Consider the following 16,915-nt stretch of genomic DNA (forward strand, 5'->3'; position numbering starts at 1 on the left):
AGGGGGGAGCTGATTTCCATAAGAGCCCACAGGGGGAAACAAGAGGGTAAAGAAGGGGAGAGACTGATTGGGGAGATTCTGAGGGTGGATAGGCAATATGCGGAGGCCCCGGATGAAGGGCTATACAGGGAAAGACGGAGACTACAGACGGAGTTTGACCTGCTGACCACGGGTAAGGCGGAGACGCAGTGGAGGAAGGCACAGGGAATACAATACGAATATGGGGAAAAGGCGAGCCGATTGCTGGCCCAACAACTTAGGAAGAGGGGGGCGGCGAGAGAGATCGGAGGAGTTAGGGACGGGGAGGGAAGGATGGAGCAGAGAGCGGGGAGGGTGAACGGGGTGTTTTATGAGAGGCTGTATAAGTCCCAACCCCCGGAGGGGAAAGAGGGAATGATACACTTCCTGTACCAGCTGGAGTTCCCGAGGGTTGAGGAGCAGGAGGTGGCAGGTTTGGGAGCGCAGATTGAGGTGGAGGAGGTGATTAAAGGAATTGGGAACATGCAGGCAGGAAAGGCCCCGGGACCAGATGGGTTCCCGGTGGAATTTTACAGGAAATATGTGGACCTACTGGCCCCACTCCTGACGAGAACCTTCAATGAGGTTAAGGAAAGGGGGACACTACCCCCAACAATGTCGGAGGCGACGATATCGTTGATCCTGAAACGAGACAAAGACCCGCTGCAGTGCGGGTCATACGGGCCCATCTCCCTCCTAAATGTAGATGCCAAGTTACTAGCCAAAGTGATGGCGACAAGGATAGAGGACTGTGTCCCAGGGGGGGTACATGACGACCAGACAGGGTTTGTTAAAGGGAGGCAATTGAATGCCAATATACAAAGGTTGCTGGGGGTGATGATGATGCCCCCACTGGAGGGGGAGGCAGAGATAGTGGTGGCGATGGATGCAGAGAAGGCATTTGATAGAGTGGAGTGGGACTACCTGTGGGAGGTACTGAAGAGATTTGGATTTGGCGAGGGGTTCATCAGATGGGTTCAGCTCCTGTACGGGGCCCCGGTGGCAAGCGTGGTTACAAACAGGCAACGATCCGACTATTTCCGATTACATAGGGGCACAAGACAGGGGTGCCCCCTGTCCCCATTACTGTTCGCTTTGGCAATTGAGCCATTGGCCATAGCGCTGAGGGCCCCCTGTCCCCGTTACTGTTCGCTTTGGCAATCGAGCCATTGGCCATAGCACTGAGGGGCTCTAAGAAGTGGAGGAGAGGAACATCGGGTGTCATTACATGCGGATGATTTGCTGCTATATGTGGCGGACCCAGTGGAGGGGATGCCAGAGATAATGCAGACACTCAGGGAGTTTGGAGAGTTCTTGGGATATAAATTGAATATGGGAAAGAGTGACTTTTTGTGATGCACCCCGGGGAACAGGGCAGGGGGATAGATGATCTGCCGCTGAGGAGAGTAGCAAGGGATTTTCGATAGCTAGGTGGTCAGGAACTGGGGAACCTTGCATAAACTTAACTTGACGCGACTGGTAGAGCAGATGGAGGAGGACTTTAAGAGGTGGGACATGGTGCCCCTGTCATTGGCGGGCAGAGTACAGGCGGTTAAAATGGTGGTCCTCCCGAGGTTTCTTTTCGTGTTTCAGTGCCTCCCCATACTGATTACAAAGGCCTTTTTCAAGAAAGTGGACAGGAGTATTATGAGCTTTGTGTGGGTTGGAAAGACCCCGAGGGTAAAGAGGGGGTTCCTGCAGCGCAGTAGGGACAGAGGGGGACTGGCACTGCTGAGTGACTATTATTGGGCCGCCAACGTGTCCATGATATGTAAGTGGATGAGGGAAGAAGAAGGGGCGGCGTGGAAAAGGCCGGAGATGGCGTCCTGTAAGGGAACAAGTTTAAAAGCACTGGCGACGGCGCCATTACCGTTCCCCCCGAAAAAATACACCACAAACCCAGTAGTGGGGGTGACTTTGAAGATTTGGGGGCAGTGGAGACAATATAGGGGAGTGACGGGTGCCTCGGTGTGGTCCCTGATAAGGAACAATCACAGGTCCGTCCCGGGGAGGATAGATGGGGGATTCCAATCTTGGCAGCGAGCAGGAATTGGGAAGTTGAAGGACTTGTTCTTGGACGGGACGTTCGTGAGTTTGGGAGCATTGGTAGAAAAATACGGGTTGCCACCTGGGAATGCCTTCCGATATATGCAAGTGAGGGCATTTGCGAGGCAACAGGTGAGGGAATTTCCGCAGCTCCCGGCGCAAGGGATCCAGGACAGAGTGATTTCAGGGGCATGGGTCGGTGAAGGTAAAGTGTCCGATATATACAGGGAAATGAGAGACGAGGGGGAGATGATGGTAGAGGAGCTGAAGGGTAAATGGGAGGAGGAGCTGGGGGAAGAGATTGAGGAGGGGCTGTGGGCAGATGCCCTAAGTAGGGTAAATTCCTCGTCCTCGTGTGCCAGGCTTAGCCTGATCCAATTCAAGGTTCTACACAGGGGCGCATATGACGGGAGCAAGGCTGAGTAGATTTTTTGGAGTGGAGGATAGGTGCGGGAGGTGCGCGGGAAGCCTGGCGAACCACACACACATGTTTTGGTCATGTCCGGTATTGCATGGGTTCTGGGTGGGTGTGGCAAGAGTGATCTCAAAGGTGGTGGGGGTCCGGGTCGAACCGAGCTGGGGGGGTTAGTTATATTTGGGGTTGCAGAAGAGCCGGGAGTGCAGGAGGCGAGAGAGGCCGATGTTTTGGCCTTTGCGTCCCTAGTAGCCCGGCGAAGGATTCTACTTATGTGGAAAGAAGCCAAACCCCCGGGCGTGGAGGCCTGGATAAACGACATGGCAGGGTTTATAATATTGGAGCGAATAAAATACGCACTAAGAGGTTCGGCTCAAGGGTTCACCAGGCAGTGGCAACCGTTCCTTGACTATCTCGCAGAGCGATAAGGGAAAACAGGAAAGACAGCAGCAGCAACCCAGGGGGGAGGGAGGAAGGGGGGGGGGTGTATTCGGTGTTTGGTTGTTTTTTTTCTTCTTTCCATCCTAGTTGTTTATATTTATTTTTTCAGTATTATTATTTCTCTTTTCGTGTTCTTTTTCTGCACTTGTTGTTAGTTTAATATATTGTTTAAATAACAGTCAATGTACATTTTGTTACAAAGTTGTAAAAATGGAAAATTCTTTTTGATCGAAAAACTTTAATAAAATATATTTTTTTTTAAAAAAGGAAAGGAAATCTGCCTCCCTTACCTGGTCTGGCCTACATGTGATTCCAGACCCACAACAATGAAATGGCCTAGCAAGGGCAATTACGGATGGGCAATAAATGCTGGCGTAGCCAGTGACACCCCACAATGAATAAACACAATTTCAGTTTTTTGCCTTTATTTCCTTCACACAATATTTTGGTGACTGTCAGTTTTGATCTCATGATTCCATTCTGACCTAACAACACTCAAGAAGCTCGACACCATCCAGGACAAAGCAGACTACTTGATTGCTCCCCTTTCCAAAAACATTCAAACCCTCCACCACCAACGAACAGTGACAGCCATGTGTACCATCTACAAGATGCACTGCAGTAACTCACCAAGGTTCCTCAGACAGCACCTTCCAAACCCACGACCACTACCATCTAGAAGGACAAGAGCAGCAGATTCCTGGTCCCCACCACCTGGAGGTTCCCGTCCAAGTCACTCACCACCCTGACTTGTAAATATATCGCCGTCCCTTCACTGTCGCTGGGGCAACATCCTGGAACTCCTTCCCTCATAGCACAGCGGGTGTACCTACACCTCAAGGACTGCAGCGGTTCAAAAACGCAGCTCACCACCACCTTCTGAAGTGCAACTCGGGATGGGAAATAAATGCTGGTCTAATCAGCGATGCCCACATCCCGTAAATGAATTTAAAAAAAATTAGCTATGCAGTATTTGAACCAAAAGAGCAGTGGTGATTAGCATGCTCGTTATCAATGGAAAAAAAATCTGAGCTTTTCTACAGCATGCCTGATACTTAGGAAGTACAGTTAAACACTTGTTTCAATTGGGACTAGCATGAGATTGGGGTAGCATGAGATAAGCTTTGGTAATCAGAAATAAAGCTGGAACGTTTACAGCAATAAAGAATTAAAACACTTGGTTAAGAGATCTGGAATCACCAATGATGCTATGGCAATTAAATTAGGATTTTCTGTTTGGGTTCTTCATACAGAAACACAAAGAAAAAGTCTTGCAAAATCTCAATGCATGGCTTAATCACAATTCATCACACAAAGCAGAAGTGTATAAAATGCATCAAAAAATATAAAGCATTCGAGGTGCTCACTGGTTAGAAAGTCTGGTGTCATTTGATGGTATTTTCTTTATTTGATACCATTATTATCTGTTTTCTAGATTACAAAGAAGATACATTAAAAGATTTTGTAAAAATGCAGCTATAGTATAGAACATGGGTATATTTTTCTCAGTATTAATGTGATGCAGCTGCCTTACAAAAAAAAACATCTGAAAACATTGAAATATGGATTCCTAAAGTTTTCATTTATTAGTACTGTAGTATAACCAAAGCAGGCTAAAGACAAGTGATTCTGACATATTTAAATGTCTATGTGAAATATGGTTACATATTCATATGTGTAATTCTATTTCATATGCAAAAAGGTAAGCATAAAATATATATGCTATAAGCAGCTAGGGCAGCCTTCTGATTTCTTCCTCTTCTAATTTATCAGAATCATATGTATCAAAATCTGCTATAGTCTTCTCCTTGGGGCAATCCTCATAATATTTTTTGATGTACTTCTGCACAGTCCAGCCCTTATACTCGTTGGGCATTGTGCACTCAAGGCCTTCAAACTGTACATTGTGATGAACCTGCAACCAGTAGGCCAAGTAGTGGATTTGAAAATCACATCTCCATGGATTTCCATTAAGAATCAGCCTCTCTATAAAATACAGGTGCTCCAAGACGCCATATTCAAAGTTGTACAAAACATTTGAAGATAGATCCAGCTCCTTCAGACGCAAAAGACCAGAAAATGCAGCTGAAATTGAAAAACAAAATGTCTTGCAAATTCATGGAGATTTTTTAAAATTGTAAGATCATAAAAAAGTACAATAGGATCAAAAAAGTGATTACAGCACAAATGGAATCCATTTGAGCCATCAAGTACAAGTTGGCTCTCCAAGAACAATTCAACTTGCCCATTCCCACTCTTCCCCCCCCCCACTCCCCACTTTTCCCTGTTACCCTGCAATTTTCTTTTCCTTCAGGTGCTTATCCGATTTGCTTTGTATAGCTACAATTGAACTTGTCTGCACCACCTTCCTAGGTAATGCATTGCATTTCTTAAGCACTCACTGTGTAGAAACATTTTTGTCATTTTGCCTTTGGTTTATTTGCTCAACACCTTAAATATTAGCTCACTAGTTCTCAATCCATCTGTCAAACGGAACAGTTGCTCTCTGTCTATTTAGTTTAGGCCTCTTGGGCGGGATTTTCCATTGGCCAATAGCGAAATCAGGAAACGCGATTGGGCGGAGAATAGGTTCTGATGCCGAAATCGTGGCGGGCGCGATTTCATTCCAAATCGCAATTCTCTGTCGCCTCGACAGCAGCCTCAATGTGTTCTAGAATTCATGTACAATAAACACCGGTGGCATATCATTAGTGGGCTCCACCCAGTATTTTCCGGGGCCTCCTCGATTCTCCACCTCCCATGGACTGAATTCCCGACAGTGAGGTTCACTTGTGCTTCTAAAAATTGTGAATACAGCATCGTGGCCGATGAGGGAGAGAAAGGAGATAGCATACTGGCTGGGGTGGGGGATGGCCTGCCAGGGCCGGGGGTGTGGGGTTGGGGGGTGTGTAAGGGGGAATGGACTGTGTGGCCGGAGTGACCCCCCCCCCCCCACGGGACTGGGGCAGTGTCCAGGCATAGACCGCCATTGCCGTGGCCAGCAAGGCAGCCATTTTGCTGTGCATCCCACTGACCACCCACCTAGGCCCCTGGTTCAGCAGGGTGCCACCGGCCAGGTGGGTGCCTGCACCCCAGCCCCCATCCTCCACACCACCACCCCCCCCCCCCCCGCACTCCACCCACCCAAACTGTCGACGAGGCATCAGGCGGGCCACCCAGGACAACTCCCACTGTAGCCCCTATGGGGGTGCCATGCGTGGGCTGAGGAGTATACGGTGGCAAGGGCAGCACCAGCCGACAGTACCCCTGGCAACAGGGACTGACGCCAGGGCCAGCATCCCCACTGTGCCGGGCACCGACGGGGCCAGGGGTGCGGGTGCAGAGTCCGCAATTGCCAACTGGGGGCACCTTATAGCCATTTGGACCTGGTTGGGCATGGGAGTATGAACTATGCTAACATGTTGGCCTTCTTCCCCTTCAGACAATGGATATTGGAATTCAACCAGCAATTGTGGCCTTCCTGCTAGTCGCCGCAGCCCTGGGCGACGCCCTGCAGCTGCACAAGCTGGAGCTGGAACTACTCGAGGAGGAGGAGGTTGCAGCAGTGAAGCATGCTGCAGTGGAGCGGGCAGCAGCAGAGCCTGCCCCCAAGGAACAGGAGGAAGCTGCCCAGGATGAAGAGCTGGCCGCCCACCAGGCCAAGGAGGAGGAGGTGCAAAGGAGGTGCCGCATGGGTGTACTGGCAGCACCTGTTATTTGAGGACCTGCTAGACTGGGCATGCCTTCAAAGACTCCAGCTGAGCAGGGAGACAGTGCTACATATCTGCCAGATCATACCAGCTTATTGTCACATTTAAGGAAGAATGTAAAAGCATTAGAAGCAATTCTACTGGGCTTTTTGGACCCCTTTGCAAAGCTAATGCAATTGTTCTCACTGTCAATCCCTTTGCTCGGGACTCCGGCGTTGGGGAATGGGGAACAGTTGTGAAGCTCAGGAAACCCTGCCGTGTTTCTTCCAGAGAAAGAGGTGATAAGTTGGGAGTCGGGTGAGAACATAAAGCTCATGGTGTAGGAAGTAGCATATAATACCAAGAATAGGTGGACAGTCTTGTGAGGAAAGATTGGACAGTTTTGGTTTGTATTCACTGGAGTTTAAAAGAGTAAGAGGTGACTTGATTAAAACCTTTAAGATTCTCTGAGGGTTACTGTCAGGGTGAAAATAGAAAGGATGTTTCCTCTTGTGGGTGAATCTAGAACTAGGGCTTACGGTTTAAAAATAAGGGGCTGCTCATTTACGACAGAGATGAGATGAAAATCTCTCAGAATCGTGAGTCTTTGGAACGCTTCTGTAAAAGGCAATGGAAGCAGAGTCTTTGAATATTTTTAAGGCAGAGCTAGATAGATTTCATCTCTGTCAAATCGCTACTCAACATTTTCTAAGGAGATCAACATCAGCTTCTCCGCCTATCCTTGTAATTTAAGGACCCTCATCTTAGGAACCATTCTTGTATATTTTTTCTGCATTCTCTCTAACATGTGGTGCCTAAACTCCAGCTGAGGGTGAACCAGTGATTTATAAAGTTTCATCATAATTTCTTTGCTTTTGTACTCCCATTCTGTGAAGTCCAGGATCCAGTATCCTTTTTAAATCATTTTTTCCACTTGCCCTGCTTGCTTCAATAATTTGTGCATATATACTCTCACTGGGATCTATGTTATTCTCTAAGTCTAAATAAAGATTGTAGACTTCTAGTTATCACAAATACTTTATTCAGTAGGTTTGTTCTGTTTCCAGAGCTTAACTAGATATAAGCTAAGGTAAGCTGTCTGTGCTGAGCTGTCTCTGTGTGCTGCTGCTCACTAGCCTTGTGCTTCTGAAAGAGGTGGATCCTACCTTGGGCTGGACCCTTTATACCCATCTCTAATGCCCTCTAGTGATGCTGTGGCTGTGACATCTGTCTGCAGTCCCTGGTGTATGTGCAGATGTATGTACAGTTGTACGGATCACTACATCCCCCCCCCCCCCCCCTTGGACATGTTTTCTAGACTGGCCTCAAGAAAACTGTATATAACAAGTGGTGAGAATATGCAAACCAGCACACTGTGAAAATGATAAAAGTAATGCAGAAATAATTAACTGTGTTATGAGTCCATCGTGAGAAATGTCCATATTCGTCTTGTGCGTGTGTTAAAGTGTCGTCACAAATCTAGCCGGTCGGGTGCCTTACGGTTTCTGCTGGAGCGTCTTAACGATGGTAGTTGGGATGATGGTTTGATGTCATCAAGAGTACTGTGTGGCGAGGAACGTCCTGTGGACAAATGGACTCGATCAAGTCCAGTGTGGGAAATACTGGCGTTGTAGGTCGAATCTCTAATAGATCCCGGCGGTTACGGCGAAAAAGTACTCCCGCTGACGATTTGACAATGTAGGACTGCGGTGCCTCCTGCCTGATCACCGTGGCTGACTCAGACCATCTGCTTTCCGGGTCCCTGATTCTGATGGTGTCACCTATTGTCAGTGGCTTGAGTGGGATCGCATGTTGATCGTAGCATTGTTTTTGTTTGGAGCATAGTGCCCGCATGTCGTCGAGAACCGGGAATTGCTTTGCCGGTAGGGTTGTCCGGATGTCTCTGCCAAAGAGCATTTGCGCTGGCGACAGTCCTGAGCTCAATGGGGTTGTTCGGTACGATAACAGAGCTAGGTTGATGTCGGAACGTGACTCGGCTGCCTTGCTGACGAGTCGTTTAATGATGTGGGCACCTTTTCCCCCTGCCCCATTTGATTGTGGGTAGCGATTCTGTGTTGCACTGTTGTCTGACCTCAACTTTTTCCTGTGTTTGTGGTATTGATTCTGTATGTCATCGTTCGTGAAAGCTGTTTTGCTTGTTTGTTCTGGAGCAGATGTGAATTTGTGAGATTCTTTATCAAGCCATGGCATGTTTGTAGTCTTGTCATTGTTTCACAGTGTGCTGTGGCATTGTCCTTCACATGCAGAGTTGTACCATGTTGTACAGGTCGTTTCATTGTTGTTGTTTCTGTCGTTTCTGTTTTTGTTGTTTTCGTTGTCGTTCTTGTTGTTTTTGTCGTTTCTGTCTTGGTTATTTTCGTTGGCATTCTTGATGTTGTCGTTCTTGTTGTTCTTTTTGTCGCGCTTGTTTTTGCTTTATTCTTGTTCTTTTTCTTGTCATGCTTGTTGTTTCTGGGATGCTTCTTGTTGCTTTTGTCGTTCTTGTTGCGCTGCATGTTGTTTTTGTTGTTGCTGTTGTTCTTGTTTCTGCTGTGCTTCTTATGGTTTTTGTTGTTCTTGTTGCGCTCAATGAGTGTGCCATGTGGATGATTTGAGTCATTGTCACAGTTATTGGTGTCAGTGTCCTTTGTGGTATCTGCTACATTGAGCGTTTCTTCTTGAGAATTGTGAGAATGATCTGATGTTGCATTGATGTTTGTGACATCAGTCATTTGTGGTGTATTTGATTCCTCTTCTTTGCTTACTTGGTACTCCTCTTCTAGAGTCATTTCTGATTCACTTGAATCATTGAGTTCTTGGTGCTCCTCTTTTGGAATCATTTCAGAGTCACTTGAATTATCATTGATTTCTTGGTGCTCCGCTTTTGGAGTCATTTCAGGTTCATTTGAGTCATCTGTGATCTCTTTGTGCTCCTTTTCTGGAGTCAAAATCTTCAAGATTTCTATTGACGTGGTCTCTCTGGACTCTTGGTGCTCCTCTTCTGGAGTCAAAATCTTCAGGATTTCTATTGACATGGTCTCTCTGGACTCTTGGTGCTCCTCTTCTGGAGTCAAAATCTTCAAGATTTCAATTGACGTGATCTCTCTGGACTCATGGGTGGCCGCCCTCTGATTATTGAGTGCTTCTGTGCAGGCGAGCTGAGATTTGTTAGTCTCGCTGTGATCCTGCACATCCTGTATGGGAATTGTGATTTCTTCGTCACTTGTCTCACATACAGTGGGTAGACATTCAGTGTCTTCTTCTGGTGGCTCAAATAAGCTTGATTGATCTTCCTGGGCTTGTTCATGCATGGCGTTCACTATGGAGTGTTTGCTTGCTTCCATTTTTGAGTCTGTCACCAAGCTGTCTGTGGAGGCTTGCGTCGCTCTCTTTGTGGAGTCCATCATCGCTCTCTCTGTGGAGTCCTTCATCGCTCTCTCTGTGGAGTCCTTCATCGCTCTCTCTGTGGAGTTTGTCATCACTCTCTCTGTGGAGTTTGTCATCGCTCTCGCTGTGGAGTCTGTCATCGCTCTTTCTGTGGAGTCGTGCAGTGTTCTCGCTGTAGAGTCGATCTGTGCTCTCTCAATGGAGTCATTCTGTGCTCTCTGTGTGGCGTCGTCTTCGTCTTGGGTATTGCTGTCATTCAATGCATCGACGATCTGCCATGGCACCATGGTATTGGATTCATCTACCAAGAGAAGAGTCGTGTTGAGCTTTTCAACCGTGTTGTTGATGCTGTGATCAGGATCTCCGAATAATTCAGCCATGTCTGAGCAGTATTGTGTGTATTGTTCAATAGACAAATCATCGCCTTTTTGTTCGGAGTTGTGATCGTTCTCTTCATGTTCAATGAACAAATCATCATCTTGTGTGGAGGCTGGGACCCTTCATGGTGCGTGGACCACTCTCTGTTTCTTGGCGTCAGGCCACAGCATAATCCTGCACTCACGAGTCAGGATGTCATATATGCTGGGTTGAAGATTCCCCAATCCAAAGAACTCATCGTCGGGGTCTTCACGGTACAACACCTCTAGTTGCGGTTCGGATTTGGTGCAGGGGTAGCCATCTCCCAAGATGAAATCTTCGTCTGAGTCGCAGTCTACAAGGACCATATCATCTTCTAGGGCGGTGCTAACTGCTTGTTCCAGGGCGTTGTGAAAGTTATTTTCAACTGCTGGTGTAAGTTCGGGCATTGTTCTGTCTTCTGAGGCAAGAAAATTGGGTTTTGCAGCTTTACATTTCTTTTTGTTCATTTTTGTGCATTTCCCTTTTAAGTGGGCGTGGTCCTGGTCCTCTGATATCATGACGCTCGTGACGTCATGCGTAGGACTCGATTGCCCATGCGCACTCCGAGTTTCCTGTACTGTACGCTCTTTTCGCAACTGCGCATGTGCGGCTCCTTTCTCAAGGTGGCTGCCGCTCAGAACTTCCATCAATCCTGCCTCTGCCACGTGGTAAGTTTTGGCGCCGTTTATTCCGATTTTCTTTTCTAGACACTGATTCTGTGTTTGTAAGGACTGACAGGATTGATTTTGTTTTTGTTCATAAACAAGGCATTTTTGTATAGCAGTTTCTAGAGTTAGATGCTTATTTTGTGATAGTTCTTCCCTCAAATTTTTATCAGATAGTCCAGAAATTAATTGATGCATTATCACAGTGTCTCTGAAATCAGCATTATCACAGTCTTGTGGTATTAACTTGAGATTTGTAATAAAATCAGAGATGGGCCCTCCGTTTCTCTGACAAGAGTTAAATCTTTCCAGCATCGCACCAGCCTGACTGTTACAGCGTTTAGCAAATTTTTTGAGTATACCGTCTACTTTGGTGTTGTCTTCACCTTCTAGGTAATTAAAGCAATTATACATTTCTCTAGCTTCATGCCCTCCTGTTGAGAGTAGTAAGGCTATTTTCATTGCGTCAGAGGCAGTGCTTAAATCATTAGCTGTGATAAATATTTGGAACAGTTGTTCAAACATTTTCCAGTTATAACTTAAATTACCGGTTGTTTCCAGCTGCCTTGGAGTTCCAACAAGTTCTATCGAATCAGTTAGTCGTCGAGAATCCATTTGCTGCGAAGTCTTCCACAGTCGAATATCCGGTTTAAGTTTTTCTTCTCTTGCTGGTGTCTAGCTAGCTTTCTGAAATCACTCATGGTACCATATGTTATTCTCTAAAGTCTGAATAAAGATTGTAGACTTCCAGTTAACACAAATACTTTATTCAGTAGGTTTGTTCTGTTTCCAGAGCTTAACTAGATATAATACAGTCAAGAGGTATGACCAGTGAAGCTAAGGTAAGCTGCCTAATCTGAGCTGTCTCTGTGTGCTGCTGCTCCCTAGCCCTGTGCTTCTTAAAGAGGTGGATCCTACCTTGGGCTGGACCCTTTATACCCGTCTCTGATGCTCTCTAGTGATGCTGTGGCTGTTACATCTGTCTGCAGTCCCTGGTGTATGTGCAGATGTATGTACAGATGGACAGAGGAGGCTACAAGAGGATACAGATAGGTTTAGTGAGTGGGCAAAAATATGACAAATTAAGTATAATGTGGGCAAACATGAAACTGCTCATTTTGGCAAGAAGAATAATAACCAATCATATTATCTAAATGGTGAGAAATTGCAAAGCCCTGAGGTTCAGAGGGATCTGGGTTTCTAGTGCATGAATTGCAAAAGGCTAGAATGCAGCTCCAGGAAGTATTTAGGAAACCGAATAGGAAACCAAATAGAATATTGTCACTTAATTCAAAGGGAATTGAACGCAAATGTAAGGAGGTTATGCTTCAATTGTAAAGGACACTGGTAAGAACACATTTGGAATACTGTGTACAGTACTGGTATCCATTTAAGGAAGAATGTAAAAGCATTAGAAGTAATTCTACTGGGCTTTCTGGACCCCTTTGCAAAGCTGTTGCAATTGTTCTCACTGTCAATCCCTTTGCTCGAGACTCCGGCGTTGGGAAGTGGGGAACAGTTGTGAAGCTCAGGAAACCCTGCCGTGTTTCTTCCAGAGAAAGAGGTGATAAGTTGGGAGTCGGGGTGAGAACATAAATCTCATGGTGTAGGAAGTAGCATATAATACCAAGAATAGGTGGACAGTCTTGTGAGGAAAGATTGGACAGCTTTGGTTTGGATTCACTGGAGTTTAAAAGAGTAAGAGGTGACTTGATTGAAACCTTTAAGATCCTCTGAGGGTTACTGTCAGGGTGAAAATAGAAAGGATGTTTCCTCTTGTGGGTGAATCTAGAACTAGGGCTTACTGTTACAAAATAAGGGGCTGCTCATTTACGACAGAGATGAGATGAAAATCTCTCAGGATCGTGAGTCTTTGGAACTCTCCTGTAAAAGGCAATGGAAGCAGAGTCTTTGAATATTTTTAAGGCAGAGCTAGATAGATTCTTGCTTAACAAGGGGGTGAAAGGTTATCGGGGGTAGGCAGAAATGTGGGGTTGAGGTGATAATCAGATTTACCAAAACGTGGTGTCTCCTACCAGCATAAAATGGCCATCTGCACATGCACACTGGTCCACTCAGATGTCATTCTGATCCACCAGAAAGCAGTTACTGTATTGATCACATACAAGATAGAGTTCTGCTACAATATGTTCCAGGCAAACAAGATGGTGGGCCATAATATGTTTAGTATTTGAGTGATTGGAACAGACTGGTTCAGAATCTAATTGAAATTTGAAAAGAACACAAATGTGTCATTCAGCTCCACATATCCTACATTGCAGAAAGTGTAAATTTAACGGGTTAAGTTACAGTCCTGCTGCGAATGACTGTGAACTAAATATCTAGATGTATCAACACCACAGCTTTAAATGCTGTAAGTCCCTGCTGCCACATTATCACTGCTACCCAATTCCCTTTGCCCTTTTGTCCACTTCTAGTTTGGAAACTTTTCATCCTGACCTGCGCTAAAAGAGTAAACATGGCAAAGAATCACTAGAACTGCACATCCGCGACATTGGCAGCAAACACAGCCTTGTCAGAATGATACCTCAGCTCCAAGGGTTATATTACAAGGTTATTCATGAAGGGCCATGCCTTCTCAACCTTGCCCCTCACCTGAGGTGTGGTGATCCTCTGGTTAAACTACCACCAGTCAGCTCTTCCCCACAAAGGGGAAAACAGCCTGTGGTCACCTGGGACTATGGTGACTTTATTACAAGGAATGGTTGGTAGTAGAAGTTTGGAATTCTCTTCAGCAAATGCCAATTGATGCTAGATCAATTGTCAATTTTAAAACTGGGTTTGATAGGTTGCACCAGTATATGGATTCAGGTTGCAGATCAGCCATGATCTCATTAAATGGTGGAAAAGACTTTAAGGGACTAATTGACATACTTCAGTTCCTATGTTGTTTGTCACATCTAATAGGAAAAAATTGCTGTATGTTTTTTAATAATAACCACTGCATGCTACAAAGTTTACAAATAGATTCAAATTATTATGCAGAGCAAAACAAGAATTCGTAGGCTGAATTTGTTTTTTTGAAAATTTTTATTTATATATATATATATATATACATACACTTCAAACACAATCACAAAACAAAACAAGCCAACAGGACTGCAAATAACCAAATCCACTAAATACCTAACACCCCACCACCCCGTTCTCCACGCCCCACCTCCCAATTTTATCTCCCCCACTGTTGACATCTTAACTGTTCTTAATGAAGTCGATGATCGGCTGCCATCTCTGGGCAAACCCCTTCACAGACCCTCTGAAGGCGAACTTAATCTTTTCCAGCCTGAGAAACTCTGCCAGGTCAGTCACCCACACCCACTCCACAGATCGGCACTTCTGGACTCGGGACCACCTTCACCTTCAGGACCTCCAACATAACGTCGGCAAATCCCAGTCAGGATCCCCCAAGTTTCGGACAAGCCCAAAACATACGGACATGATTTGCGGGCCCACCCGCACAACGGCCACACCTATCTTCCACCCTTCAAAAAACTTGCTCATCCTGGCCACCGTCATGTGCGCCCCGTGGACCACCATAAACTGAATAAGGCTAAGCCTAGCGCACAAAGAGGATGCATTCACCCTCCTCAGGCAGCCCAACAGCCAACAGCCCAGCCTCCAACTCCTTACCCAACTCTTCCTCCTACTTGCGCTTCACTACCCATCTTGGGGCTCCCTCCCATTCCATCAACTCCTTGTAAATTGCTGACACTTTACCCTCCCCTACCCATGTTCTTGACACCACCTTGCCCTGCAGCCCTTGGGGAGGCAGGTGAGGTAAGGACGGTACCTGCTTCCAGACAAAATCCCTCACCTGCAAATACCGGAACCCATTCCCGGTGGGCAACTCAAACTCTTCCATCAACCACTCCAAGCTCGGAAAGCTGTCCCCAACAAATAGATCCCCAAAATGCTCAATTCGGCAACTCCCGAAACCTCCCATCCAGTCCCCCAGAACAAACCGATGTTTCCCACAGATCAGTGCCCAAACCGAGGCCCCCTCGAGCCTCAGGTGCTGCCACCACTGTCCCCACACCCTCAGGGCCGCCGCCACCACCGGTCTTGTGAAGTACCTGGCTGGCGAGAACAGCAAAGGTGCCGTCAACAATGCCCCCAAATTCGTGTCTTTGCAAGAGGCTGCCTCCATCTGCTCCCACGCTGACCCCTCCCCCACTAGCCAATTCCTCACCATGACTATATTCACCGCCCAATAGTACATTAAATTCAGAAGAGCTAACCCGCCCCCACTCCTCTCGACCCTGCTCCAGCAGCACCTTCTTCACCCGTGATGCTTTACCCACCCAAACAAACCCTGAAATCAGCACATTCACCCTCCTGAAAAAAACCTTAGGAATGAAGATCGGGAGATTCTGAAAAACAAACAGGAACCCCGGGAGGACCGTCATCTTCACCGACTGCACCCCTCCCGTCAGTGACAGCGGGAGCACATCCTGCCTCCTAAAATCCCTCTTCATCTGTTCCACCAACTGAGCCAAATTCAGCTAGCAGCTGCTCCCACCCCCGCGGCACCTGAATATCCAGATATCAAAATTTCCCCCCCCCCCCCATCGCTCTAATTGGCAACTCCCCAGCCTCTTTCCTTCCCCCTCGCCTGAATTGGAAAAACCTCGCTCTTCCCCATATTCAATTTGTACCCCGAGAACTGGCCGGATTCCTCCAAAATACTCATAATCCCCCCAATACCTTCCAATGGGTTCAAAATATAAAGCAGCACGCCGTCCGTGTACTGCAAAACCCTATGCTCCACCCCCCATACTATCCCCTGCCAGTCCCTTGGAGCTCTCAGCGCCATTGCCAGTGGCTCTATGGCCAAGGCAAAGAGCAATGGGGAGAGTGGACATCCGTGTCTCGTCCCTCAATGCAGCCTGAAATATTCTAAACTCACCCAGTCCGTTCGCACACTCGCAGCCGGACCCAATCCACAAACCCCTGCCCAAATAGAAACCGCCCCAGCACCTGCCACAAATAGTCCCACTCCTCCCGGCCGATGACCTTCTCCATGGCAAACACCACCTTCACACTTCATCCCTCCCGGGACATCATTATATGTTATTGGCCGACAAATGCCTCCCCTTAACAAACTTCGTCTGGTCCTTCCCTATCACCCCGACACACAATCCTCTATCCTTGAGGCCAAGATCTTGGCCAGTAATTTGGCATCCACATTTAACAGCGAAATTGGCCTCTAGGACCCACACTGCCCCGGATCCTTGTCTATCTTTAAAATTACGGAAATCGAGGCACCTCCTGCTCCCTTGCCTCATGAAGCGCCTTTACCTGCAGGGGCCCCAGGTCCCACCTAACCCTTTTTGTAAAATTCAACTGGAAACCCATCCAGGTCTGGGGCCTTCCCCTCCTGCATCACTCCCATACCCTCCAACACCTCCACCAGACAATGGGGGCTCCCAGTCCCTTCACAAGGTCCTCCTCCACCCTCGGGAACTCCAACCCCTCCAAAAAATGCCTCATTCCCTCCACCCCGGCTGGTGGTTCCGACTCATAGTGTGTCTTATAAACTTCCCCAAACACCCCATTCACCCCCTCCGTGTCCAAGACAACCTTCCCTCCCCCATCCTTCACCTTCCCAATATCCCTTGCTACCTCCTGCTTCCTCAATTGATGTGCCAACATGCTACTCACCTTTCCCCCGTATTCATAGTCTGCCCCGTTAACTCTCCTCAATTGCCCCACCGCCTTACCAGTGGTTATCAGCCCAAACCCCATCTGTAGTTTCTGCCGCTCCCTCAGCAACCGTGCCTCTGGGCCTCTGAATACCTCCTATCCACCTGCAAAATCTCCTGCACTAGCCTCAC

General features: G+C 47.1%; 2 protein-coding genes across 3 annotated transcripts in view; one reads left to right on the forward strand and one right to left on the reverse strand.

The window, feature by feature from the left end:
• fbxl13 (F-box and leucine-rich repeat protein 13) overlaps window positions 1-16,915 on the forward strand; it is a 444,736-nt gene that overhangs the window by 170,952 nt on the left and 256,869 nt on the right. The window lies entirely within an intron of this gene.
• Window positions 4,306-16,915, reverse strand: part of lrrc17 (leucine rich repeat containing 17) — a 95,482-nt gene continuing 82,872 nt past the window's right edge. Inside the window, exon 4 of the mRNA XM_072471333.1 lies at window positions 4,306-5,005. Within this exon, the coding sequence (XP_072327434.1) occupies window positions 4,653-5,005 (353 nt within the window). The 3' untranslated portion in view covers window positions 4,306-4,652. The remainder of the gene's footprint in view (window positions 5,006-16,915) is intronic.

Source organism: Scyliorhinus torazame, chromosome 13 (genome assembly GCF_047496885.1).
Source record: "Scyliorhinus torazame isolate Kashiwa2021f chromosome 13, sScyTor2.1, whole genome shotgun sequence".
In the NCBI taxonomy this organism is placed as follows: domain Eukaryota; kingdom Metazoa; phylum Chordata; class Chondrichthyes; order Carcharhiniformes; family Scyliorhinidae; genus Scyliorhinus; species Scyliorhinus torazame.